Source organism: Salmo salar, chromosome 28 (assembly GCF_965601325.2).
Source record: "Salmo salar chromosome 28, fSalSal1, whole genome shotgun sequence".
Lineage (NCBI taxonomy): Eukaryota > Metazoa > Chordata > Actinopteri > Salmoniformes > Salmonidae > Salmo > Salmo salar.
The window spans coordinates 12906906-12933580 of record NC_138318.1 but is presented as its reverse complement, the minus strand read 5'-3'; the positions used below and the strand labels follow the sequence as shown (position 1 = coordinate 12933580).

General features: G+C 44.7%; 2 protein-coding genes across 3 annotated transcripts in view; both read left to right on the top strand.

Moving 5' to 3' along the window:
• The window catches only part of LOC106589453 (LLGL scribble cell polarity complex component 2), a 31242-nt gene extending 9438 nt beyond the window's left edge, over window positions 1–21804 (top strand). Inside the window, exons 2-27 of one of the 2 annotated variants that reach the window (XM_045710033.2) lie at window positions 681–788; window positions 931–1028; window positions 1682–1763; window positions 2772–2887; window positions 3177–3335; window positions 3500–3662; window positions 3746–3878; window positions 4019–4073; window positions 4213–4367; window positions 4448–4659; window positions 10059–10126; window positions 10296–10449; window positions 10682–10786; window positions 11307–11402; window positions 11539–11735; window positions 11848–11995; window positions 12143–12290; window positions 18015–18131; window positions 18246–18412; window positions 18566–18830; window positions 18954–19104; window positions 19216–19238; window positions 19504–19551; window positions 19882–19924; window positions 20009–20067; window positions 20199–21804. In XM_045710033.2, the coding sequence (XP_045565989.2) occupies window positions 714–788; window positions 931–1028; window positions 1682–1763; window positions 2772–2887; window positions 3177–3335; window positions 3500–3662; window positions 3746–3878; window positions 4019–4073; window positions 4213–4367; window positions 4448–4659; window positions 10059–10126; window positions 10296–10449; window positions 10682–10786; window positions 11307–11402; window positions 11539–11735; window positions 11848–11995; window positions 12143–12290; window positions 18015–18131; window positions 18246–18412; window positions 18566–18830; window positions 18954–19104; window positions 19216–19238; window positions 19504–19551; window positions 19882–19924; window positions 20009–20066 (3036 nt within the window). In that variant the 5' untranslated portion in view covers window positions 681–713 and the 3' untranslated portion in view covers window position 20067; window positions 20199–21804. The remainder of the gene's footprint in view (window positions 1–680; window positions 789–930; window positions 1029–1681; window positions 1764–2771; window positions 2888–3176; window positions 3336–3499; window positions 3663–3745; window positions 3879–4018; window positions 4074–4212; window positions 4368–4447; window positions 4660–10058; window positions 10127–10295; window positions 10450–10681; window positions 10787–11306; window positions 11403–11538; window positions 11736–11847; window positions 11996–12142; window positions 12291–18014; window positions 18132–18245; window positions 18413–18565; window positions 18831–18953; window positions 19105–19215; window positions 19239–19503; window positions 19552–19881; window positions 19925–20008; window positions 20068–20198) is intronic. The other variant, XM_045710034.2, reaches the window with a different exon arrangement.
• A 1972-nt stretch (window positions 21805–23776) lies between these two features.
• Window positions 23777–26675, top strand: part of LOC106589452 (unconventional myosin-XVB) — a 34789-nt gene continuing 31890 nt past the window's right edge. The window contains exons 1-2 of the mRNA XM_082970358.1: window positions 23777–26173; window positions 26382–26558. Coding sequence (XP_082826484.1) covers window positions 23777–26173; window positions 26382–26558 — 2574 coding nt within the window. The remainder of the gene's footprint in view (window positions 26174–26381; window positions 26559–26675) is intronic.

Here is a 26675-nt window from a genome sequence, read left to right as displayed (position 1 = left end):
AAGTCGGAGTCCAGGGGTTTTAAATTGTCTGGAAAAGAGAGGAGAGTTGTTTTTAAAAGGTTGTGATCGGGTCATGGTTTGTTATGCCCTAAACGTCGCACAAACGTTATTGATAAAGGAAAGAATGAAAAGCAGACACTAGTTCTTTCTCTCACTTTTCCTCTTTCTCTCTGAAGGGCCTATTTGGAAACGGCAGGTGTGACAGGTGTTTCCATCAGTGTGTAGTAGTAGAACAATGGTCTCTTTAGTTGAGCCTCCAGTGACCTCCGACCCCTAGCTCTTGTCTGAGACGAGCCCTGCCCCCTCAGGCAGTGTGTGTTGACCACAGACAAGAAAGAGAAGAGTATGCCATGCTCCTCCCATGGAATTCCTTTCTCTCATCTGCCTGTCTCTGTCAGTTGCCAACACACACCATCTGAGCTGAGTTTTTCCTGGAGCGCTGGTTTAGTTACCTGCTCCAGCTGTCAGTCTCTTCACTCTCTTTCCCCCCTTTTTGTTTTGCTCCAGGAAGTTTTCTCCATCTCTTCACCATCTCCACGCCCACGTTCTTCAGATAGTCGAGTGACAGAGAGGAAGAGAGTGGAGACTTGTGAATGAATGCCTGTCGTCCTATTAGGCTATTGCACTTTCCCCCCCTTACTTCATGAATCTCCTCTCTCCCACTGTCTCTCTCTGTACAGGTGTAGCAGTTGGGCCTGTGTGCTCCTGAGAGGATGAAGAGGTTTAGGAGACACGGCCAGGAGTCCCAGAGAGAACGGATCAAACAGGAGCTCTACGGGTTCAACAAGGTAAGACCAGTGACAGTCAGTCTGATCCGACAAGGCTTTGATCTCTAGTCTCGACAGGAAGGCTATGATCCCAATTCCAGACAATTATCAGGGAATTTGTCTTGCCAGTGTCTATAATTCTCTCGCTCTCTCACCCACCCAGACAGTGGAGCATGGTTTTCCTCACCAGCCCAGTGCTCTGGGCTTCAGCCCCAGTCTACAGCTCCTGGCCATCGGCACACGCTCCGGAGCCATCAAACTGTATCCTCTTCAATAGACACGGGAGAGGTCTGTCTGGTTGTGTAGGAGTGCAGGATTTAAGTGTTCACACGTTTGAACCAGTTTGTCTCAGTTTCCCCTCTGCTTTAGCTGTCTGTGGTTAGTGTGTGGGTACATGTGGAGTCATTTTTATATTCCCAGGTTGTTGCTCAACTCTGACTACCAGACAGGCACAGTTGCTGTGTGTCTATCTCTGTCGTAGTGTGTGTGTGTGTTGGATTAATCTTACACAATCGTACTCATTGACAGTGTGGAACCAGTCAGTACACTCCCACCATTCACTCCCAGTCACTATGATAACCCTTGTCTCCCTGTCATTATAATTAATTCACACAATGGGGGAAATTGTTCTTTTGATAACACAATAAATTCTATGAATGAAAGTATTATTAGCCAATGGCAGGGCAGCCAGATAAGACACAAAGAAAGACAACAGAAAATGTCTTCTTTCTGTAGATGCATGTGGACCGTTTCTGTACAGTACAAAAATAAGAACCTGTGTCTATGAATGCGTTAGGGGGGGGTGCCTGTGTCTACACATCATGCTTTGTGTGTGTCTGTGTTTGCTGCGCATGTGTGTACACTGTGTGTGTGGGTGTGCCATGCTGTGTGTGTGTTCTTTAACCTGTGGTCAGTTACGGTGGCCCCGGTGTAGAGTTCATGGGTCTACACGATGAGAACGCTGCCGTCACCCAGGTCCACTTCCTGCCACACCAGGTGAGTGGCTGCTCAACACACGTTGGCAGCACCTTATCACATGCTCCATTCACACCTCCTACTGAAATGATCTTCTTAAATCCAATCGGGCTGGGCGATATGGCCAAAATGTTTGAGTATATTACATATTTACAAATAATTACTATTTTATGTTTTTGAATAATTAAAAAACATGAGCTGGCACACACCCAGAAAAATAGTTTGTATGGAGGTGCTGACTAATGGCGAATAAACTGTCAAAATAAAGTCGCACACTCCATATATAAAGTCCCAGTAATTTATTGGGTATTTACCACCGTTTCGGCATCACTGTGCCTTCCTCAGGGTAATGTCATGAATACTTGAACCAGATTATGTAGACAAACAGCACTATAACTAGCTATGTTTGCTCCGACAAAGTACATTTATTTGCTAACTAACAATTAGAATTAGCGGCTAACAGGATTTAGGCCCCCTTGCTAAGACAAACTAGCCTTTTGCAGATGTAAGAAACACAAGCTAATGGTGTAATTCTGGAATGTTAGTGGATTTATATTAAGAAGCAAAGTGAACACAGCATTGTTGTCATCAACATTGTTGCTTGTGCTGTATTAACCATGCAGACTGAACGCAAGTGGCTCGTAGTCGAGAAACCACAAATGTGCTCCTTGAGTGACGGGACGGGCCTTGTTCTGTGTGGAAAGCAACGTGGAGAGAGATGACTCAAGTAGCGACTTAAACTATAAAATGGACGTTACACACAGCGTATCACATTTAACAAACCGAACATTCAAATAATGTTATAGAAAGTAACATTAAAAACCCAAACCGGTCCGTGCATCAATACCGCAGAATACAGTATACCGCCTAGCCTTAGAATCCAATATGTGGATCTAATTATTGCTGGAAATGTTAGTAGTAAAGCTGTGGCTAACAGCCCCAAAACGTCCTGACAGTCATAACGTGTTCCTAACGTCCTCATAATGTCCTAATGTCCTTTAACATCTCTAGTTGCTCTGTATTGAACAGGTGGAGCTGGTGACTCTGTTGGATGACAACAGTCTCCACATGTGGACCCTCAGAGCTCACCATGGTGTCTCTGAGCTGCTGGAGATAGGACGCTTCACACTCACTGGACCCCCGGGGTGAGAGACACACTACACACCACCACCACCCCACAACTTCTCTCCTACCCTTCTCAAACTTCCTTTTTTTTCTTTTCCTCACACACTTGCACTCATTGGATTGCCCTGGTAAGAGGACCCACTGTGAGACATGCACAGAACTAGAATGAGGTTCTATTTCTATGGTGACATGCACACATTCAGTGGCGACCACATATGCACCTTAAATAGGATTTTTCTGTCTGCCACATTCAACCTGTTTAACTTCATCCCATCTTTCTCTTTCCCTCTTTCTCGTTCCCTCTATCAGTGCTCCCCCCAGTGTAACTCGTGTAACAGCGGTGCTAGCCCACTCTTCTGGGGACCTGCTGTTGCTAGGAACAGAGGGAGGACACGTGTTCGTAGTGAAGGTACCAGGCTTCAGAGAACTAGAGGAGAGGAACATCAGCCTGGAGAAAGTCACCAACGGGTACTAACAGACACTTCCTTTTCATTGAGTCACTAAATTGGAAATATTGATATCCTAAATGGACGGAAACAACTATTGATTCATGTTTAAATGCTTCCCACACACACCGACACAAACGTATTTGATCGATAATTGTGCTAAAACGGAACCCCCTCATTCCGTAGTGTACCAGAGGAGTACGGAGGTCGTAGGAGCCTGGAGCATGTCGAGTCCTTACAGGAGAATCCCGTCAACCCACTCCAGGTTCTGATTGGCTACGGACGAGGCCTCATGGTCATCTGGGACCTGAACAGCCAATCAGCCGTCAAACACATCCCCGCTACACAGGTATACAATGTGTGTGTCTGTGTGTTGGTGTCTGGACGTCGAGAGCTCTGATCTTGACTCCCTGTTTGGTTGTGCGTCCGTAGCAACTGGAGAGCGTGTGGTGGATGGAGGACGGTGGCCATGTTCTCAGTTCCCACAGCGACGGCAGCTACTGCCGCTGGAAGGTGGCTGGGGATGACCCACAGAGCGAGCAGGAGAAGTCCGAAGTACCGTACGGTGAGGACCCACAAAAAGTCAACACCACGTTCCTCTCTGTGGAAGCTGATAAAACACAGCAACGGGGATAATGTTATTGATTGAATGGTGACTAGGTTAATTGATGTTTTGATAAATTGATTTGTCTCTCTCCTCTGCAGGCCACTTCCCCTGTAAGGCCATCTCTAAAATCATCCAGCTGCCGACAGAACAGGGGTGAGTGAGTCTTTTTCTTCTCCCTCACGCTCACTCTGCCTGCTGTCAATTCATATTTCACATCCTCCATTCTTACACATGAATCCATCTGTAAATGTTTTTTAACCTGGTTCTCCTTTTCCTGTATGTCTATATCCAGGCCTCCGTTCCTGTTCCTCAGTGGTGGCATGCCCCGGGCCAGCTACGGAGACAGACACTGTATCAGTGTGATCCACAGTAAAACACACGTGGCTCTGGACTTCACCTCCAGAATCATCGACTTCTTTGTCATCAGAGACGGACCAGACCATACAGGTAGAAAGGCAGGGGGATACGCGCGCGCACACAGGTTCAGAAACGCATACACACAGGCTAACCCTTCTCCCTCTGTCCAGGCGACCCCAGTGCATTGGTGGTCTTAGTAGAGGAGGAGTTGGTAGTGATAGATCTTCAGACTGAAGGGTGGCCAGTCATCCAGACTCCGTACCTGGTCCCTCTCCACTGCTCTGCCATCACCTGCTCCCACCATGTCTCTGCTATACCCCTGAAGCTGTGGGAGAGGGTCCTGTCTGCCGGAGCGTTGCAGAACACACACTACTCTAAGAAGGTAGGTGACACACACACTGCCCGAGCAAGTTCCTGCACCACACACAATCAAAATTTCACTCCACACTGCCCTCACCAAGGAATACCTATGTAGAATGCTGTTCATTGACTACAGCTCAGCGTTCAACACCATTGTTCCCTCGAAGCTCATCACCAAGCTTAGGACCCTGGGACTGAACACCTTCCTCTGCAACTGTATCCTGGACTTCCTGATGGGCCGCCCCCAGGTGGTGAGGGTAGGCAAACTCACCTCTGCAACGCTGACCCGTCAGGGGTGTGTGCTTATTCCCCTTCTGTAATCCCTGTTCACCCACGACTGTGGCCACGCAAACACAATTAAGTTTGCTGACGACACAGCGGGGGTATGCCTGATCACTGGTGGCAACGAGACAGCCTACAGTTGGGATCATAAACTATATTCAGCCGCAGGCCAATTTCTTCTTGAGCGTTTGTTCGGGTGGGGCCCGGAACGCGATCACAAATCATTTGTAGACTGCAAATTGACCACAAGCAGCCCAAACCGAGATGTTTCCCCAAATCATAATCATTTGAATCCTTTCTTACATTTGTATACAATCACGTCTCTCTATTATGCATGGGAATATTTGGGAACAGATTTCTTAAATTGAAGTCACTTGAAGCTGATTTCCTGGTGTTTTTACAGTCCTACAATGACAATCCCCCCACCAAAAACTTTTGGGGCCAAATAATACCGCCAGTTCCAGGACAACAACCCCCTCCCTCAATGTCATTAGACCGAGGGGCTGCAGTGGAGCGGGTCGAGAGCTTCAAGTTCCTCGTGTCCAAATCACTAAGAACTTAAATGGTCTGCTCACAGTCGTGAAGAAGGCGCAACATCCCTTAAATCCTCAAAACGTTATACAGGGGCACCATTGAGAGCATCTTGACTGGCTGCATCACTGCTTGGTATGACAACTACACTGCCCTCAATCACAGGGCGGTACGGACAGACCACTACATAACTGGGACCAAGTTCCCTGCCGTCCAATACCTCTATCAAGTGGCGTGAAGGGAAGGACCGGAAAATTGTTCAAGACTCCAGCCACTCAATCCATACTGTTCTGTCTGTTTCTGCACAGCAAGCAGTACCAGAGCAACAAGTCTGACACCAACAGGCCCCAAGCCATAAGACTGCTAAATAACTAACAAAATGGCTGCACTGGCGATCTGCATTGACCCTTCTATTTTATTCGAGTTTTTGCCCTGACTCTATATACACACACACATTACACGCACACACATTCATACTGACTCTACACACACTTACATACAATCATCATACGCTGCCACTACTGTTAATTATATTGTATATCCTGATGCCTAGTCACCTAACCTCTATACATACAGTGCCATTCAAAAGTTTAGACACACCTACTCATTTTGCTGTTTTTTTGCTGTGTGGTTCTACTGTTTTCTACATTGTAGAATAATAGTGATGACATCAACACTATGAAATAACACATATCGAATCATGTAGAACCAAAAGAGTATTTTGGATTCTTCAAAGAAGCCACCCTTCGCTGTGATGACAACTTTGCTCACTCTTGGCATTCTCGCAACCAGCTCCACCTGGAAGGCTTTTCCAGTGGTCTTGAAGGAGTTCCCACATATGCTGAGCACTTGTTGGCTGCTTTTCCTTCACTCTGCGGTCCAAACCATCTCAATTGGGTTGAGGTCTGGTGATTGTGGAGGCCAGGTCATCTGATGCAGCATTCCATCACTCTCCTTCTTGGTCAAATAGCCCTTACACAGCCTAAAAACAAATGATAGTCCCACTAAGGGCGGCAGGGTAGCCTAGTGGTTAGAGCGTTGAGCTAGTAACCGAAAGGTTGTATGTTCGAATCACTGAGCTGACAAGGTACAAATCGGTCGTTCTGCCCCTGAACAAGGCAGTTAACCCACTCTTCCTAGGCTGACATTGAAAATAAGAATTTGTTCTTAACTGACTTGCCTAGTTAAATAAAGCTAAAATAAAAAAATTAAAAAGCCCAAACAATATGGGATGACGTATCGCTGCATAATGCTGGTTTGTGGCCTTGAATTCTAAATAAATCACAGACCGTGTCACCAGCAAAGCATCATCATCACACCACCACCTCCATGCTTCACGGTGGGAACCACCCATGTGAAGATCATCCATTCACCTACTCTGCACCTGAACAAAGACATGGCGGTTGGAACCAAAAATCTCACATTTGGACTCATCAGACCAAAAGACAGATTTCCACCGGTCTGATGTCCATTGCTCATGTTTCTTGTCCCAAGCAAGTCTCTTCTTAATGGTATCCTTTTAGTAGTGGTTTATTTGCAGCAGTTTGACCATGATGGCCTGATTCACGCAGTCTCCTCTGAAAAATTGATGTTGATTTATCTGTTACTTGTACCATGAAGCACTTATTTGGGTTTGAGTTTCTGAGGCTGGTAACTTTAATGAACTTATCCTCTGCAGCAGAGGTAACTGTGGGTCTTCCTTTCCTGTGGCGGCCCTCATGAGAACCAGTTACATTATAGCGCTTGATGGGCTTTTGCAACTGCACTTGAAGAAACTTTGAAAGTTCTTGACATTTTCTGGATTGATTGACCTTCCTCTTAAAGTAATGAAGGACTGTTGTTTGTCTTTGCTTATTTGAGCTGTTGCCATAATCTGGACTTCGTCTTTTACCAAATTGTATTATAATTTAACTTTATTTTTTAGGCAACGCAATAGGGCTATCTTCTGTATACCACCCCTACCTTGTCACAACACAACTAATTGGCTCAAACGCATTTACCTCTTAAGGATCAAACCCTTTTTTTTTTTTTTCAATTTTCTTCTAAAATGACATACCCAAATCTAACTGCTTGATGCTCAGGACCTGAAGCAAGGATATGTGTATTTTTGATACCATTTTGAAAGGAAACACTAGGAAGTTTGTGGAAATGTGAAATGAATGTAGGGGAATATAACACATTAGATCTGGTAAAAGATAATACAAAGAAAAACCAGATTTTTAAAAATGTAAAAAAAAAGAATTGGTACCCATATCTTTGAAATACTAGAGGCTATAATGTAAACTCAGCAAAAAAAGAAACGTCCCTTTTTCAGGACCCTATCTTTCAAAGATAATTCATAAAAATCCAAATAACTTCACAGATCTTCATTGTAAAGGGTTTAAATACTGTTTCCCATGCTTGTTCAATGAACCATAAACAATTAATGAACATGCACCTGTGGAACGGTCGTTAAGACACTAGCAGCTTAGACGGTCAGTTCTGGAAACTTAGGACACTGAAGAGGCCTTTCTACTGACTCTGAAAAACACAAAAAGAAAGATGCCCAGGGTCCCTGCTCATCTGCGTGAACGTACCTTAGGCATGCTGCAAGGAGGCATGAGGACTGCAGATGTGGCCAGGTCAATAAATTGCAATGTCCGTACTGTGAGACGCCTAAGACGGCGCTACAGGGAGACAGGACAGACAGCTGATCGTCCTCGCAGTGGCAGACCACGTTTAACGCCTGCACAGGATCGGTACATCCGAACATCACACCTGCGGGACAGCTACAGGATGGCAACAACAACTGCCTGAGTTACACCAGGAACGCACAATCCCTCCATCAGTGCTCAGACTGTCCGCAATAGGCTGAGAGAGGCTGGACTGAGGGCTTGTAGGCCTGTTGTAAGGCATGTCCTCACCAGACATCACTGACAACAACGTCGCCTATGGGCACAAACCAACCGTAGCTGGACCAGGCAGGACTGGCAAAAAGTGCTCTTCTCTGACAAGTCGTGGTTTTGTCTCACCAGGGGTGATGGTCGGATTCGCGTTTATCGTCGAAGGAATGCGCGTTACACCGAGGCCTGTACTCTGGAGCGGGATCGATTTTGGAGGTGGAGGGTCCGTCATGGTCTGGGGCGGTGTGTCACAGCATCATCGGACTGAGCTTGTTGTCATTGCAGGGAATCTCAATGCTGTGCATTACAGGGAAAACATTTTCCCTCATGTGGTACCCTTCCTGCATGCTCATCCTGACATGACCCTCCAGCATGACAATGCCACCAGCCATACTGCTCGTTCTGTGCATGATTTCCCGCAAGACAGTAATGTCAGTGTTCTGCCATGGCCAGCGACGAGCCCAGATCTCAATCCCATTGAGCACGTCTGGGACCTGTTGGAATCGGAGGGTGAGGGCTAGGGCCATTCCCCCCAGAAATTTCCGGGAACTTGCATGTTACTTGGTGGAAGAGTGCTAACATCTCACAGCAAGAACTGGCAAATCTGGTGCAGTCCATGAGGATATGCGCTGCTGTACTTACTGCAGCTGGTGGCCACACCAGATACTGACTGTTACTTTTGATTTTGACCCCCCTTTGTTCAGGGACACATTAGTCCATTTCTGTCACATGTCTGTGGAACTTGTTCTGTTTGTCAGTTGTTGAATCTTATGTTCATACAAATATTTACACATGTTAAGTTTGCTGGGGAGAAACGCAGTTAACAGTGAGGACGTTTCATTTTTTGCTGAGTTTATATTTCAGGCCAGGCGCAATTTAGATTTTGGCCACTAGAATGGCAGCAGTGTATTTTTGAAGTCCTAGACTGATTCAATGAACCATTGCATATCTGTTCAAAATGTTGTATCAAGACTGCCCAAATGTGCCCTATTTGTTTATTAATAACGTTTCATGTTCAAAACTGTGCACTCTCCTCAAACAATAGCATGGTATTCTTTCACTGTAATAGCTACTGTAAATTGGACACTGCAGTTAGCTTAAATTCTTGTTAATCTTTCTGCTCATATCAGATATGTCTGTCCTGGGAGTTTTTTTTGTTACATACAACTTCATGCTAATCACATTAGCCTACGTTAGCTCAGCCGTGCCATTGGAAGGGGGGACACGCACACCGATCCCGTATAGTTAAGAAGGGAAAAAAATCCGAAAATTAACTTTTAACAAGGCACACCTGTTAATTTAAATGTATACCAGGTGACTACCTCATGAAGCTGGTTATTACATGAGTCCATGTGTTATTTCATAGTTTTGATGTCTTCACTATTATGGAAACTTTTGACTGGTACTGTATCCCTGCACATTGTAAATATGGTATTGGCACTGACCCTGTATATAGCTAGCTTGCTTCGTGTTTTTTCTATTTCAGTTTTTTTATTTATAGATACATTTTCTACTTTATTTTATAGTAATACTGATATTGATTACTGCATTGTTGGGCTAGTGCTTGCAAGAAAGGCATTTCACTGTACTTGTGCATGTGAAAATACAATCTGGAAACTAGAGTTGATGGAGCACAAATTGAATTGACCTCAATTCTTTCTCTTGCTTTCATCCTATTTAAAAAAATGTGTTGCACCCCCCCCCTCCATTCTCTCCCTCCATCCAGCCGTGGCCTATGACAGGAGGACAGAACCTGGCTCCAGACCCCCCTCAGAGAGACTTACTGCTCACAGGGTCGGTAGACATTCACAGCTCGTTCATTTCTTTTCAGAGACCTCATTTCAGTGCATGTTATGATCTACATTTAATGTTGCTGTTTGGAGATTGTGAACAGTGTTTCAAAGAGTTAGTCATGTTTTTGTTCCCCTGATTTGTTGATCCTCACAAATGTAATCTCTCACAGGCACGAGGACGGTACGGTGCGTTTCTGGGATGCGTCGGGGGTGTGTCTGTACCCCATGTACAAGCTGAGCACGGCAGGGGTGTTCCTCACTGACTCAGACCCCAATGACAACCTGAACCAGGGCACAGAGGGAGAGTGGCCACCTTTCAGAAAGGTGTGTGTGTGTGTGTGTGTGTGTGTGTGTGTGTGTGATAAGTAACATGTAAAGAGTTTCCACCATTCGGCTGTGTGTATAATCACATACAGGGAGCACAAAGCTATAGTGGAGTCCCTGTAGACTAGGTGTGTTTTGTGAGGGAGAATGTGTCTAGTGAGACAGAACAGAAAGCCGATTCACACACTGAGACGGTGTATGAAACGTGTCCCCATCCTCTTCTCCCCTCCAGGTGGGTTGTTTTGACCCGTACAGTGACGACCCTCGTCTCGGCATTCAGAAGATCCACCTGTGTAAATACAGCGGCTACCTGACTGTAGCTGGCACTGCTGGACAGGTGAGTTTACCAATGGAAAACCAACCACTACTCCCTCTGGTGGCCAGTTAGCCTAACTGCCGTGTCGGACATTTTTGGACATTACTGGTATAAATCCAGTCTGTTTTTGTCTTAATTTTACATTCTTAGGCACGTTCTTTTCCTGGGGGTATTTGGGTCACGGACGGTCACACATTCAGTGAACGACACATTTTCCAGACCCAGTCATGGCTGCATAGCTCTCCTAGTCATTATATAATGTAGTATGATAAATAAGCTACCTCTTTAATCAGAATGTGTGGAAATTTTAAAGTGAGATCTCATTCTTTATAGAGCCCCGGATCGTCACCGGGAACTCTTATGCCCCTCTTTATATTGTCATTAATTATTAGAGGGTGGTCTGATTTAGTTGGCTGGCACACACACTAAGAGATGTGAATGTCTGAGTGGTTCATATAAGTGTTCGATAACCCTGCCTGTTGGTCCAAAACAATACATGTGATGTTACGGTCTGTCCGTCTCTCACCTCTCCCCTCCATAGATCCTGGTGTTAGAGCTGAATGATGAGGCAGCAGAACAGACTGTGGAGGCCACCGTAGCAGACCTGCTACAGGGACAGGAGGGCTTCCGCTGGAAGGTAAACGACGACAAAACAAGAAAATGATATTAGGAGTGTGTTTAAAAACTGCAGTGCAATTTTGATTTAATTGGATTTCGGTTAGCGTAAAGAAAAGGGTGATCAATACTTTTCTGTAACCGTCTCTCCGTGTCAGGGCCACACGCGTCTGGAGGTGAGGGAGGAGCCGGTGACGTTCCCCCCAGGTTTCCAGCCCTTTGCCCTGGTCCAGTGTCAGCCTCCGGCCGTGGTCACTGCCCTCACCCTGCACTCTGAGTGGAAACTAGTAACATTCGGGACCAGCCACGGCTTCGGACTCTACGACTACCAGCAGAAAAACAACGTTCTCGTCAGGTAAGTGTGTGAGTGTTTGCATGTTTCCGCCTGTATGACTTCAAAATAACAGAAGGTAATAGAGATGGTATATAGACGTGTGTGTTAACCCTTTCCTGTCACACTCCTGTAGGTGTACTCTGAACCCCAGTGACCAGCTGGCTATGGAAGGTCCTCTGTCTAGAGTGAAGAGCATTAAGAAGTCTCTCCGCCAGTCCTTCAGAAGGATCAGGCGTAGCCGAGTGTCGCTACGTAAACACCACGTCAACAACGCAGCTAAGGTAAACGACTACAAAAATGTCTTCTTGGGTCCCAATATTGACTGCATAAATCTTAATAGAAAGTTCCTAAAGATAAAAATTTTTTGTGCGGTTTGCTTCTGCATTCATCTCCAACCCAGTGTATCTAAAACAGGCTTCTGTCTCTAGTTGCAGCAGGCCAATGCTCGTCTAGAGGCAGAGCTAGCTGAGATGGAGTTGGCGCCCGTCCAGAGAAAGATAGAGCCTCGATCCCCTGACGACTCCTTCACCGGCCTCGTGCGCACGCTATACTTCGCTGACACCTTCCTTTCAGACAGTAAGTCACACTAACGGTTTTGACTTGACTCTTGAGGTTAGTTTTAGTCAGTGGTACCCACTTTCACCTGAAAGTCACCCAGTAAAATGCTACTTGAGAAGTCTGAGACTTATTTGGTTTTAAATCTACTTAAGTATCCAAAGTAAATGTAATTGCTAAAATATACCTAAGTATCAAAATAAGTTTAAATTCCTTATTAAGCAAACCAGACGGCATCATTTTCTTGTTTTTATTTTACGGATAGCCAGGGACATTCAAACACTCAGACATCATTTACAAACGCCAGATCAGAGGTAGTAGATGGCCAGGGATGTTCACCTGGTAAGTGCTTGAATTGGACTGTTTTCTTGTCCTGCTAAGCATTCAAAATGTAATGTACTTTTGGGTGTCAGGGAAAATCTATGGAGTAAAAATGTATTTTCTTTTGGAATGTAGTGGAGTAAAAGTTGTCAGATTTAATTAGTAAAGTACACAGACCCCCCAAAACTACTTAAGTAGTACCTCAAAGTATTTTTACTTACTTTACACCACTGGTTTTAGTTAGGGGGCGCCTTGTAGATCGTGCCAGCAGAGAAATGTTTGATTTCTCCTTTCTGTTTGTGATTCGGTCTCATCTCTTGTCAAGTATAGACCAATACAAAGGACTCATGAAAAAGTCAGTCGTGGAATATAAACTTTTCATAAACCCATTACATTGAAAGAAATAACTCCAAAACAAAAGGTTATTTTGCGTTTTTGTATTATCACAAACTATCAGTCACAAAATAATTATGACTTAGGTTCCTCAGGAAACGTTCTGTATCTCTGGCTTAAAAATATTTCAAGTGAACCTATTTGACCTCAGTCTCTCAATGTTCATCAACAAGCGGTGTGTAAAACCTGTCCCATTCAGAAAACCCATAAACACTTGTCCCCACAACAATACAAATTATTAGGATTCACAATATATTATTCCCCAACAATTCTTAGTAACCAAACAAATACGTGGTAGATCACAATGAAAATAAATGAAATACTGTATGTTAAGTTGACAGTTGAGTCTGAATCAATCCGATCCAACAGTAGAACTGAAATGGAGAACAACAGATCAACTGAGATTTTCCTGTCATTCCAATCCGTTTAGGAATGTTGGTGGCGTTTTAGCTTTTGTTCAGACACGGCTGTAGTGCACTTTTGAGTTCAAAACAAAGGTACAGTGCCTTAAGTATTTACACCCCTTGTATTTTTCCACATTGTCTTACAGTGTGAATTTACACACACTACCCCGTAATGTCAGTGGAATTATGTTTTTAGAAATGTTTACAAATTAATAAAAAATTAAAAGCTGGAATGTCTTGAGTCAAGTATTCAACCCCTTGCATGGACTCAGTGATTCAAAAATCATGTTAACCACTATCTGTAAGGTCCCTCATTCGAGCAGTGAATTTCAAACACAGATTCAACCACATAGACCAGGGAGGGTTTCCAATGCCTTGCAACGAAGGGCACCTATTTGGTATATGAGTAAAAATCATCAAAAGCAGACATTGAATATCCCTTTGAGGATGGTGAAGTTTTTAATTACCCTTTGGATGTTGTATCAAAACACCCAGTCACTACAAAGATACAGGTGTCCTTCCTAACTCAGTTACGATAGAGGAAGGACTCAGGGATTTTACCATGAGGCCAAAGATGACTTTAAAACAGAGTTGAATGGCTGTGATAGAAGAAAACAGGATGGCTCAACAACATTGTAGTTACTCTACAATACTAACCTCATTCATCCTGTTTGCAACAAGGCACTGAAGTAATACTGCAAAAAATGTGGCAAAGCATTTACATGTTTGTCCTTAATACAAAGTGTTATGTTTGGGGCGAAACCAATACAACAAATTACTGAGTAAGGCTTTACCTCTTACATCTAGACGTTCCGCTAGCGGAACACCTGCTCCAATATCCAATGATGGGCGTGGCGCGAATTACAAATTCCTCAAAAATACAAAAACTTCAATTTTTCAAACATATGACTATTTCACAGCATTTTAAAGACAAGACTCTCGTTAATCTAACCACACTGTCCGATTTCAAAAAGGCTTTACAACGAAAGCAAAACATTAGATTATGTCAGCAGAGTACCCAGCCAGAAGTAATCAGACACCCATTTTTCAAGCTAGCATATAATGTCACAAAAACCCAGAAGACAGCTAAATGCAGCACTAACCTTTGATCTTCATCAGATGACAACCCTAGGACATTATGTTATACAATACATGCATGTTTTGTTAAATCAAGTTCATATTTATATCAAAAAACAGCTTTTTACATTAGCATGTGACGTTCAGAACTAGCATACTTCCGGGGAATTTGCTAACAAGTTACTAAATTACTCACGATAAACGTTCACAAAAAGCATAACAATTATTTTAAGAATTATAGATACAGAACTCCTCTATGCACTCGATATGTCCGATTTTGAAAATAGCTTTTTGGTGAAAGCACATTTTGCAATATTCTAAGTACATAGCCCAGACATCACGGGCTAGCTATTTAGACACCCGGCAAGTTTAGCACTCACCAATATCAGATTTACTATTATAAAAGTTTGATTACCTTTTGTTGTCTTCGTCAGAATGCACTACCAGGACTGCTACTTCAATAACAAATGTTGGTTTGGTCCAAAATAATCCATCGTTATATCCGAATAGCGGCGTTTTGTTCGTGCGTCCCAGACACTATCCGAATGGTAAAGAAGGGTCGTGCGCATGGCGCAATTCGTGACAAAAAAAATCGCTGTTTAAAATCAATTTTTATGCCATTTTTCTCGTAAAAAAAGCGATAATATTCTGACCGGGAATGTCCATTTAGCGAAACAGAGGAAAGAAAACAAAGCTTTCGGTCGACGCGGGCACGAGCCTGAGTCTCACAGTACTGTAACCAGCCACTACCCAAACGCGCTACTTTGTTTCAGCCAGAGCCTGCAAAGCTGCGATTCAGCGTTTTGCCGCCTTCTGAGAGCCTATGGCAGCCATAGGAAGTGTCACGGGACAGCTAAGATCCTCACTCTTCAATAAACAGAGACAAGAAGAACGACACCTTGTCAGACAGGCCACTTCCTGCATGAAATCTTCACAGGTTTTGGCCTGCCAAATGAGTTCTGTTATACTCACAGACACCATTCAAACAGTTTTAGGAACTTTGGAGTGTTTTCTATCCAAAGCTAATAATTATATGCATATTCTAGTTTCTGGGCAGGAGTACTAATCAGATTAAATCGGGTACGTTTTTTTATCCGTCCGTGAAAATACTGCCCCCTAGCCATAACAGGTTAACACTGGTAACCCAGGAAATGATCATCTTCCCCCAATGTCACACTATTGCAATTCCATAAAATACACAACATGTGCAGCCGAGGCAAAAAATTGAATTGTACATCATCCAAACAGGTTGTCCCATGGAAGCCTTTAGCCTAGCGTATTAACTAAACACAAAGTTGCCATAAATTGAAAGCCTAGACACTTCCGGACTGGGGGGGGGCTTGTAACGAAACACGGCTTGTAACAAAAAATAAAAAATCAGCAGTAAGCTTTAGTTCTCTTTTTGCACTGAGTCAATTCCTCACGCTGCTGTTTCCAACGTCTTATCATCGACTCATTAAGACCAAGCTCCCGTGCAGCAGCTCTTTCCTTTTCCAACAGCCAGATCAATCGCCTTCAACTTGAAAGCTGCATCAAATGCATTTCTAATCTAAACAGTAAATAAAAAGGTTGTTTGACCTTAACCCGTTCGGCAATTTCATTGGTCTAATGAAAGCTTCATGCCGCCAAAAAACTAAGCACGTCACAGAATGTGTTTGTTTTTTTTGGAGAGAAAAAAATTTAAATCGGGAAAAATCCATATTAGCTGCGTCATTGTTTAAGCCGCGAGGTTCAAAGCCTGGGAAAAAAGTTGCGGCTTATAGTCCGGAATTAACGGTAATTGATCTCCGGCAGACTAGTAGTGGTAGCTAATTCATTTTCTCATCTATCACTGATCAGAAACATTTAGCATACGATACTGTAGCCTAAATCAATTGTTAGTTATCGACTCACAAGCATAGGCTATTTTCCTATAGTCCCAATCCCACTGAAACCTAAAATCCTGACTCCTGTTTCGCATGAAAATACCTAACTTTATTCTGTATTCCATAGGTTGCATTATCAAAGCACATCTCACCTATGCATGTCAAAATAATGCTCGAACTTTCGCCCGCTTCTCTGCGCTGTCTCGTATTGCTGCCCATGTGAGAGCTTCTGTAGAGAATGTGTGATCAACAAACGGTATACGAGTAGATATGGATATTTCTTTTTTGTAAACTGTTACCTTGATATTCAAGCAATTTCCTCTCTTCACCCTATTATTCATGAGTTGATCTGATATATGTATAATCATCAACTTGATTTAGCCAAGTAGGAGATATTGTCATTCCTTGGAGGTTATCTAACAAGCTAGGCAACTTTGGTCATTTTCACTTTTGTTAGACTGCCGTTACAAAGTTTGTATGAACGCTATAGCCTACTCTGGGTGCGCTCTGTGTCGCGATGGGGCGGCAGATAGCCTAGTGGTTAAGAGCATTGGGCCAGTAACCGAAAGGTCGCTGGCTCAAATCCCCAAGCCGGCTAGATGAAAAATCCTTCAGCAAATTCGCTCTGGATAAGAGAGTCTGCTAAATGACTAAAATGAAAAATGCTCTGAATTCATTGATGAACATAACGCTCTGAATTTATGATCAGCCTGTTTTGCAATTCACAAGAATGTCATAGGCTATCAAAGTTATTCATTACTAAGTATCAGTTTAATTTACTGTGAAATCTTTACAAAGGGGCGCAGCCAAGCCAACGTTGTGGTGCAACGCCAATCTTATTTTGGGAGAACCCTGGCTGAGTGACCACTTCCAATTTCCGCTGTATTTCCTGTATTGAAACTTATACAAATATTCATCCCTATTGCTAAGCACATGCAAAATCCTAGAGGAATACCTGGTTGTCTGCTTTCCACTAGACACTGGGAGATGAATTCACCTTTCTGCAGGACATTAACCTAAAACACAAGGCAAAATCTACACTGGAGTTGCTTACAAAGAAGACGGTGAATGTTCCTGAGTAGCCAAGTTAGCTTTGACTGTTAGAAAATCTATGGCAAGACCTGGAAGTTATTGTCTAGCAATGATCAACAACCAATTTGACAGAGCTTGAAGAATTTTGAAAAGAATAATGGGCAAATGTTGCACAATCCAGGTGTGGAATGCTCTTAGAGACTTACCTAGAAAGACTAACATGTATTGACTCAGGGTTGGATACTTATCTAATTAAGAGAGCTTTTATTTTTCATAAAAGCCAACATTAGTAAAAAATTATTATTCCATTATGACAATGTTTTGTGTGGAGTGTTGACAAAATTATAATTACATCCATTTTAATCCCACTTTGTAACACATGTTGAAAAAGTGAATGGGTGTGAATACTTTCTGAAAGCACTGAATGAACAAGCTTCAGAGCTGAGGGTTTGAAACCTTCCTCTCTCGCATCGCTGTTTTTCCGCAGCTGATGCTGGCTATTTAATTGGCAGTTAAAGGGGATGCGCAGCGTCGGGAGGAGACTCACTGAGGCGGTTCAGACTTAAATTCGGAGCTGTCACAACACACACACAGACAATGGGCAATGAAACATTTTATGACCTTTCATACTGCTCATTCCCCTCCTCATACAGGCTCCCACAACACACCCTCTCTGTGGGCAGGGACCAATGGGGGATCAGTATTCGCCTACCAGCTCCGCCTACCGCCTGTGGAACGCAGAGGAGAGGACCCTGTCACAGCACACCCTGGTGAGAACACGCATGTTCTTACACATCGCTCTCTTGCCTCCTTTGTCCACACTTCCAAAACTCTGTTTTAACAACAGACAATAAAGCACAAATCCATTCTCCCACTCTCTCCAGCAAAGGAGATCCAGTTGATGCACCGTGCTCCAGTAGTGGGCATCTTGGTGTTGGACGGCCATGGTTCCCCTCTGCCTGAGCCCCTGGAGGTGGCACACGACCTGGCCCGCTCACCTGACATGCAGGGTTCACACAGCCTGCTGGTCATATCAGAGGAACAGTTCAAGGTGAGAAGACACACACTACAGCACACACATCTTACCCACACTCATCTGATGAGGGGACATTCTCTTCCCCCCCCCCCCCCCCCCCCCCCCCAGTGTTGATAAAGAAACACAGAATGTGTTTATCCTCCAAGACTATCATTTCTCTTTCTCCAGGTGTTCACCCTGCCGAAGGTGAGCGCCAAAATGAAGTTGAAGCTGACGGCCATTGACGGCTCACGTGTGCGCCGGGTGGGCGTGGCCTGGTTCGGCAGCACCCGCACGGACGACTACGGCGAGAGCGGCCTCACCGTCCTGACCAATCAGGGAGACCTCCACGTGGTGTCGTTGCCGGGGGTGAAATTGCAGGTCCAGTACCCCTGTATACGTAGGGAGGACGTCAGCGGCATCGCATCCTGCGTCTTCACCAAGCATGGACAGGGTAGGACGAGAGAGACACGCACACACACAGTTTACATCTCACAAGCATTTGGCATTTCATGTATTCAGTTCTTTAGTCCTCTCATGCCATCCATTTTTATTACTTGTGCTCTTTCTCCCTCAGGTTTCTACCTGATCTCTCCGTCAGAGTTTGAGCGTTTCTCTCTGTCTGCTCGCTGTGTGGTGGAGCCCCGGTCTCTAGTGGAGGTGTCCTCCCAGATACCCAGCACCACTCTGCCACGGGCGCCGCCGGATGGGGCCTCTGTGGAGCGCAGGTACACACACACTTGTTTTTATAGCTGTATTCACCATCGGCTTTGGAAGTACTGCTTTTTGGCACAATTACCTTTTCATGTTTTACTGAACAGCTGTGTCTGTCATTCCAGAAATTCCACGAGGGATGGCGTGGGTAAGATCACATGCTGTTTGTACCGCTTTAAAGAGCTAATATAGTTCTACCTATAGCTATGCAAATAATACTAAAACATGCATGCGTCTATGCCTAACAGAGTTCTTCAGCAAGCGCGCAGTATGAAATGCTCTGTTAGGCTGTCAACCTTTTTTTGCTTGTGCTGATCGGTCTGCGAACACACGATCTACACTCACTGTGTTGTCATGCCGTGTGCTTCTGTGCCCTGATGTGCTGACTGTGCTGCGATGCTGTTCGTTTGCAGAGAGCTCTGCTAGACGTGTGATGGAGCATGCTTTGCTGAATGACGAGAGTGAGTACCACAGGAACCACCAGACAACCTTAACAGAACTTAACCTTAACCAACTCCCAACATTTGTGTGAGTGATCCCTGCGGGGATTGAACCCACAACCTTGACGTTGCTAGCGCCGTGCTCTTACCTACTGAGCCACATCGATATGTCTGCTTTGACTGTCCTGTTGGCATCCGGACGTGTAAACCCGACCTGCAGTCGGTTACATAGCCTGCTACATAGCGAACCACAACCATCCCATTACACGTTTCATGATGACCATCCCAACTCATTGCAACTCATGTCAATCATCATTGTGTATCTGTGGTCTGACGTGTGTTTTCTTACAGCTGTGCTTCAAGAGATCCAGAAATCTCTAGAAGTAGATCAGACGTGAGTATTCACCTCTGAAACGCAACTACAAGCTCTGTTTTTCAGTGTGTTATGCAGGGACTCATTTGTGTGTGTTTGCTACAGGACATTCCTGGAGAATGGGACAAGTGCTCTCGCTGGAGGGAAGGTGCTGAGCAATTGAGGCGAGTTTATGATCAGTATCGTTAGCATTAATCTGCCGGAATATGATACATATCACTATGGTGATGGAATTCAGGTTGCTCATTGTTGGTTTGCTCATCTCTTGTTTTGTCTTTCTTTCCCTGTTCTTCAGACTGAGCCAGTCATCCCTGTGCCTGAGACATCGTGGAGTCTGCCTAGCGACTCCTGACTCCTGCTTCGCAATCTACACCAACACTATTACTATCACTACTGAACACTTGGGCCCCTAGCCCCCGGAGACTCACCCCTGACCTCTAACCCCTGACCCCTAGCATGAGAGGCTGAACCCTGGCCCCTAACCCCGAAGACTGACTCACTGGCTTTGTCACACATGGCACTCTATTCCCCAAGTAGTGCACTGCTTTTAACCAGAGCCCATAGAGGGGGGTTGGTGTAGTGTATGAGGAACAGGGTGTCATTTGAGGGCCACCGCTATAGAGAGATGGAGGGACCACCACATGTGCCTAGGGACCAACCACTGTACTGTAATACCCCTGGTATGCTTTGAACCTCTACGCCTGCCACACATTAGTAATGATCGTATGGTCATTCCGCTGACGCGCTTATCCAAAGCCACTTACAGTTCACACACACACAAGCCATACTTGCATTAAACACACCCTACACGCTCACCCACCCCCTCCTCACGTTCCCTCCTCATCCCGACCCCGGTCACGGCATTCAGCCTTTCACCCTTGAACTCAAGCTGACCTGTGAAACTCTGATTCGTCCAGTAACAGCCCTGCCTCTGCACATCCTCGCTTGCCTTAGTCTCCTAGAGAGAGACACATATGGGGGAGGGGGAAGATATAGGAAGGAGGGGGGATGGACTTGTTTTTTTATTTTTATTCCTATGATTCTTTTATTTGTAATGTAATGTAATTTTACCTGTGGTTTTGTAACTTTTTGTTTTGATTCCGTGTAATTCTTGGAGACGTAAAATCTAGATGGATGGGCTAAACTGTACAAGGGAGCCAAGAATGTTTTTTTTTTTTTAAATCTGTTTGATATAGTTTGTTGCCTATGCTGACAAGGCATTGTTTGGAGTTCGAGTGCAACATGGAGTATCTGTGGAATCAGTACTGTTAATTTTGAACCATACAAGGTGGTAGAACACCAGCCTGGTAGCCAGAACTATTGTTGCTTTAGCCAGCTTTTCTGCTTTTGCCAACTCAGAAACACATCTGACTACCAGTCTAGCAGTATAAGACCACTGTGCCGTAAAATGTCTCCCCAAGCTTTTGTTGCCAACTGACCTCCCTCCTTACCTCTCCTACCGTCCGCGCATTCATGTGTAATAACCAGTTATAACCTGACGTAGGTATTTGTCCTGTGTAGCACATGACGCTACAACTTTCTATGGTGGCTTGGTTTTTAAAATGTTATAATGTAAACCCTTTTTTTGAACACAGCAATGAGTAATGTTATTTAGGAATGTAATTTTAAGATATTGTAGTCAAATGTTTAATATATATGTACTATATGATTCTCTGCCTGTTAACGGTTAGGTGTGTTTTTAATGGGGGTTGGCTGCTATAGTCGGATCTTACAACAAAATATTTTGGTACTGTTTCTTGAAATGCTGGGTATTTTAGCATTTCTGTGGTCTCTAGAATATATTTTTGTAGTGAATGATGGAGTTTGAGAACCCTACTTTTTTGATAACTTTCACACTACATAATGTCCTGCTGGAAAATGAATACATGTTTTTCACAAGAGTTCACGTGTCTGTCTTTCTTTGAAGTTTTTCATTCACTGCTTGATTGAACTACAGGATTGCTGCTTCAAGCCTCGCTCTGACTGTTCCCCACTCCACCTCAACAGTCAAAATAAAGTACATCTGATGGCTATGCACTTGGGTTATATCCTGAGCCTTGTGAGTTTGGTGCTGGCAGGTCAAGTGGATCAATTAGGGATCAGTTGTCAAACAAGCATAGCCAAGAGTCTTAATCACCATTATGGAGCAGTGCGTTGTTCACTTATTGCCTCGGTCACCATCGCTTTGCTGGAACTTTACCTCCTATAGGACCGCCCTCAAACACCAGGCAGCTCGAAACAATCTATGTTGGTGGAAAAAGGGAGAAATGCATTTAATTTGTCTGTTCAAATGTGCCAGAAAGCACCTTAGCCAATAGGGACTATGATGATCTATGCCAGAATGCGCTGTTCAGTTTATTGTACACATTGTAGCCAATACAGTGCCTTCACATTGATACATACCTTGCCCATAATTATAATAAATAAATTGCTTGCATAGGTTTTTGTTTATAAGTTATGCTATTCAACTGAAAAGATGATGAATTTAAGGTGAAATGGAGAAGAGGGAAAAATGGAAGGAGAGCATAGCCCTTTAATTCCAGAGCACTGATGAAATCTCTCTAAGAAGGCACTGCTCTTTTCTTCTCTCCATCTCTCTCCCTTGTCTGTCACCACCTATTGTCAGTGTCTCCACACACCTGCTCTCACATTTCCTCTCCCTCATTCACCAGCTGCCCATATGAATAGCTGTATATCTGAACGGACTGCCAAAGACAGTTAAATTATTCAAATACTGTGTGTGTATGTTGTCTTTGTTTGAGGTTAAGTTGTGTGTGTGTGTGTGTGTGGTGGTTGGTCAGTGTGTGTGCGTTTGTTGTCGTTATTGGTGGGTCAATGTGTGTGTGTGTAGGTGACACCAGCACTTGAGGACAAGCAGAAACACTTCTGGACCCCCAGCCATGCCTGAGGATCACCTGAGAGGCCAGGTATGCTATATCACCCTGATACATCCCCGCACTGCGCTACCCCTGCAGGGTAGAACCATTTAGATTGACCTACAGATAAACATTGTTTAGATCTCTGCAGTGGAACTTTATCCATCTGAGATCAAACATTTATAGCCACTTAGGATGTTCTAATTTGTTTATTTTTCTATGTTATAATGATTAACATAAACACAACCTTAAATTGTGTTATTGCGGTAGTTAGCTATAGCAAGTCCTATGTTGTGTATTATAATATACTATCCACTATACGACAAGTATGATAGTACTGTTGTGATACTGTAGCTAATGGGGTCAGTAGCTAATCTGGCTCTCTAACCTAAGACTTGTGTGTCAAGTGGCCATCCAGGTGTAAAACGCCTGAAACCCTGTCCTTATGCTGACTGACTATGGTTGACAGACTCATTACTTGACCTGGTGCCCTTGCATTTATTTATTCATTGATCGATCTAAACCTTAATGTGTTAGCACCAGAGTAATTATGGTGCTAACAGGCAAGTTGAAGGTTTAACTGAAAGTAGAGCCATGATAAGAAATATTTAAATGTCAATGAAATCCAAACAGTCATTTCAGGCTATTTCTTATTAAAATAAATGTGTCTTGTACGTTGTTATTCATTCCTGTACTGTGTAACTTGAACATATCTACCATATTCTTAGTAGTTATGTTCCTATTCTGCAGGTAATCATTTTATTCAAACCAGAGATGAATAAAAGCTGATAGAGGACATCCTTCAGACATGTCACTTGTAAAAACCAAAGGTAGGACCAGTAGAGAAAATGAGAGAACCAACACAGGAAAGAAACTAAAGGGAAAAGGAGAAAATAATTGTTCCAAACCACCACCTGCAGTAACAAATGGAAAAGAAACGGTAGACCAGAAAGAAGAGGTCAATGGCAAAGGGAAGACTAAAAAGGGAGAGGGTAAAATGAAAAAGCAAGAGGAGAGTAGCAAGAAAAGTAAAGAGCAGAATAAACAACAGCCGAAAGAGGAGAAAGGTAAGAAACCAGTGAATGGGAAAAGTCAGAATGGTAGATCATCCCCTCAGAAGGAGAAAAGCATGACGGTTGATGGCGGTACGAATAAAGCTATCAAATCTAAACCTGGATCAAAAATACCCCCAACCAAAGGAGGAAGGGCAGACACACCTATAACAAAGCCTGTAAAAAAAAGAGGTGTCATAGTGAGTGAAACAGAGGAGACTGAGGAATCTGAGAGCGAAGGAGAGAGTTCAGTGGAGGAGAGCGAAGAGGAGGAGGAGGAGGAGCTAGTTTGTATAGAGGAGACAACTGAGACAGAAGGGCTCGAGACAGAGGCGACACAGGATAGCAGCGAAGAGGAGGTTGAGGTGTCAGACACGGAGAGAAGCACAGAGGGGCAGGTAAAGGAAGAATCAGAAAAGGAACCTCAAGTAGAGGAGGAATCAGAAAAAGAACCTTCAGTGCAAATCAGGAAACGAGGGGAACTTGAAGAGGAGCCAATCAGTACCAGTGAGGAAGAGGAAGAATCAGTGGCAGTGACCAGCGATGGGGGTGAATCTGAGAAGGTAACTTCAAGGAAAAGAGGGTCGCCCAAGAAAGCCACCGCTGTACCACCGCTCAGTTTGACGACCAGCGTCATTGCACCGACAGGGGGTCTGAAATCCAAGATGTTCATGAAAAAAAAGGGCCAGGCTGAAGAGAAGGTTGACAAACCTAAGAAAGCCCAGAAACCCACGAAAGCAGAGAAAAAGAAAGCAGAGAAAGCAAAGAAAGCTGAGAAAAAGAAAGCAGAAAAAGCTGAGAAAAAAAAAGGGAAAGGGAAACACAAAGCTACTCCAGCAGAGGAAGAAGCCCAGATTCTGAAAGATGTCTCCCTCAGCAAGGCTGATGCTGCAAAACACAAGGCCCAGATCCTGAAGCTAGCCAAACAAACAAAAACCTCCATCAAAGACAAGAATGCTTCTTCTTCCCCATTGGAGTCACAGGAGGATGAGGCTGCCTCAACTTCATCCAAAGCCCCTAAAGGCCCATCACGGATGATGCTATTGAAATCAAAAGGAAATGACCTCAAAACCTGTCTGGTTGAAGGAGAACAGGAACAAACGAAAGAGGAGCAACAAGATGGTGAAGGAGAAGCCAAACAGGGGAGCAGGAAAAACATTGGCCTGGTCCTGGGCAGAGTCAAGATGGCATCTGTTCGACAAAGGAGCAGTAAAATGCTGGTCAAGCCTGGAGAGGAAGCAACTACAGCCAGGTCTACAGATGCAGTCTCAGCCAAACCCACGGACAGTCTCATCACTCGTAGGAAAGGTGTGACGAGTCTACGCCACGTCTCGGGTTGGATCAGGGGGAAGATGCCCAAAGGGTTCAACCTGAGGAGTAAACTGAAAGTAGTGACCCAGGCCATTGGCTTCTCCCGTTGGCTCCCTCTCCAAGCCATCAAACAGAGGGAGGGAGCCACCAGCTCCAAACACAGCCTGCTTAAACATCGGATGGCCATGCGTGTGGCTAGTAAGACCAGCCTGGCCAGCAAGAAGAACCGAACCTCTGGAAACGGAGCCGAAGATAAGTCCGCTATCACCCAGAAGAGGCAAGCGGGGGAGTCTGGTGACGACCCCCACTCCACCTCCCCTCCAGCAGCCATCGTGCTCCCCAGGATGAACAAGCTGGGCATGGGAAAGGCCAAAGGAATCCTACCAGCCCAGCCATCCCAGACTGCTCAGCCAGCCTCCTCCTCCACCCCAGGCTCCAGCACTGCTGTGGGAGCCACCCTCGAAGCCCCCAAGCCCCCCAAACCAGGAGCCAGACTGGTACTCCCAGTCAAACCAGACCTCACCCTCCTCAAGTCCATAAAGAAGCCTGTTCCTGGAGCAGCACCAGAGCCAAGGAGGACTGAAAGTACAAATGGGAGCACAGGACCACAGAGACCCACACCAGACACCAGCAACGAGGACAGGAAAAGGGAGGCGGCACTTAAAGGCAATGAGGGTTTCAGCATCCTCCAGGCAGCCAGGGGCAAACTGGGCAACGATCAATTCAAATTGACCAAGCTATCCAAGCCTCTTGCTAGTGCTGCAATAGAAGTAGGACCCAGCCGTGGAGCTATAGTCCCAGACAGGGAGACAGGAGCTGGGTTTGCCGGATCCCCCACTGATGGTACTGAGTCTGGAGAACCTGTCAGACTGACTGGAGAACCAGCCAGAGTTGGGTCTAGGGTGGGGTCGTACTATGAAGAAGAGGCTGATCGAGAGGTGGCCCAGCTGATGGGAGGGGGGGGGCTGTACCCTGTCGGCCCTCTGGAGGTACACTGGGCTGGGACGACTCGCATGAGCGGAGACCCCCAGGTATGGATTACATATGGTAATGAATTGTTTTCTTTTTATTATAGTAATATCTAACAGAAAACATTTAAAATATGTGGATAGGAGGATAGCATTTCAGTTAACCAATTTATGTAAGCCTCTCTCGGGTATCACAATATGACAGATGTCGCGATACCGTCACAATTATAATTGTTACACAAAACTCCACTATCATCCCCTCCCTCAACAGGACTGGCTGCGAGCGGATACCCTCCTGCCCCACCAGACAGTGGAGAAGCTGACCAAGTGGACGGTGTACGAGGATGGGAACCAGGCCAGGACTGTACCCACCCACAACGGGAGAGGACCCTGGGAATCTGAGGACCCTGCTCAGGACATGCTGGAGAGTCGCCTCAACAACACAACGGTACTGAGATTGTTCTGGCTTTATGTGTTGAACTTACAGTATGTACCTGCGAAGCGCTGGACCAACAACTTCACAGCATGGATAACTTCATTTGGACATGCTGTAGCTTCAGGGTAA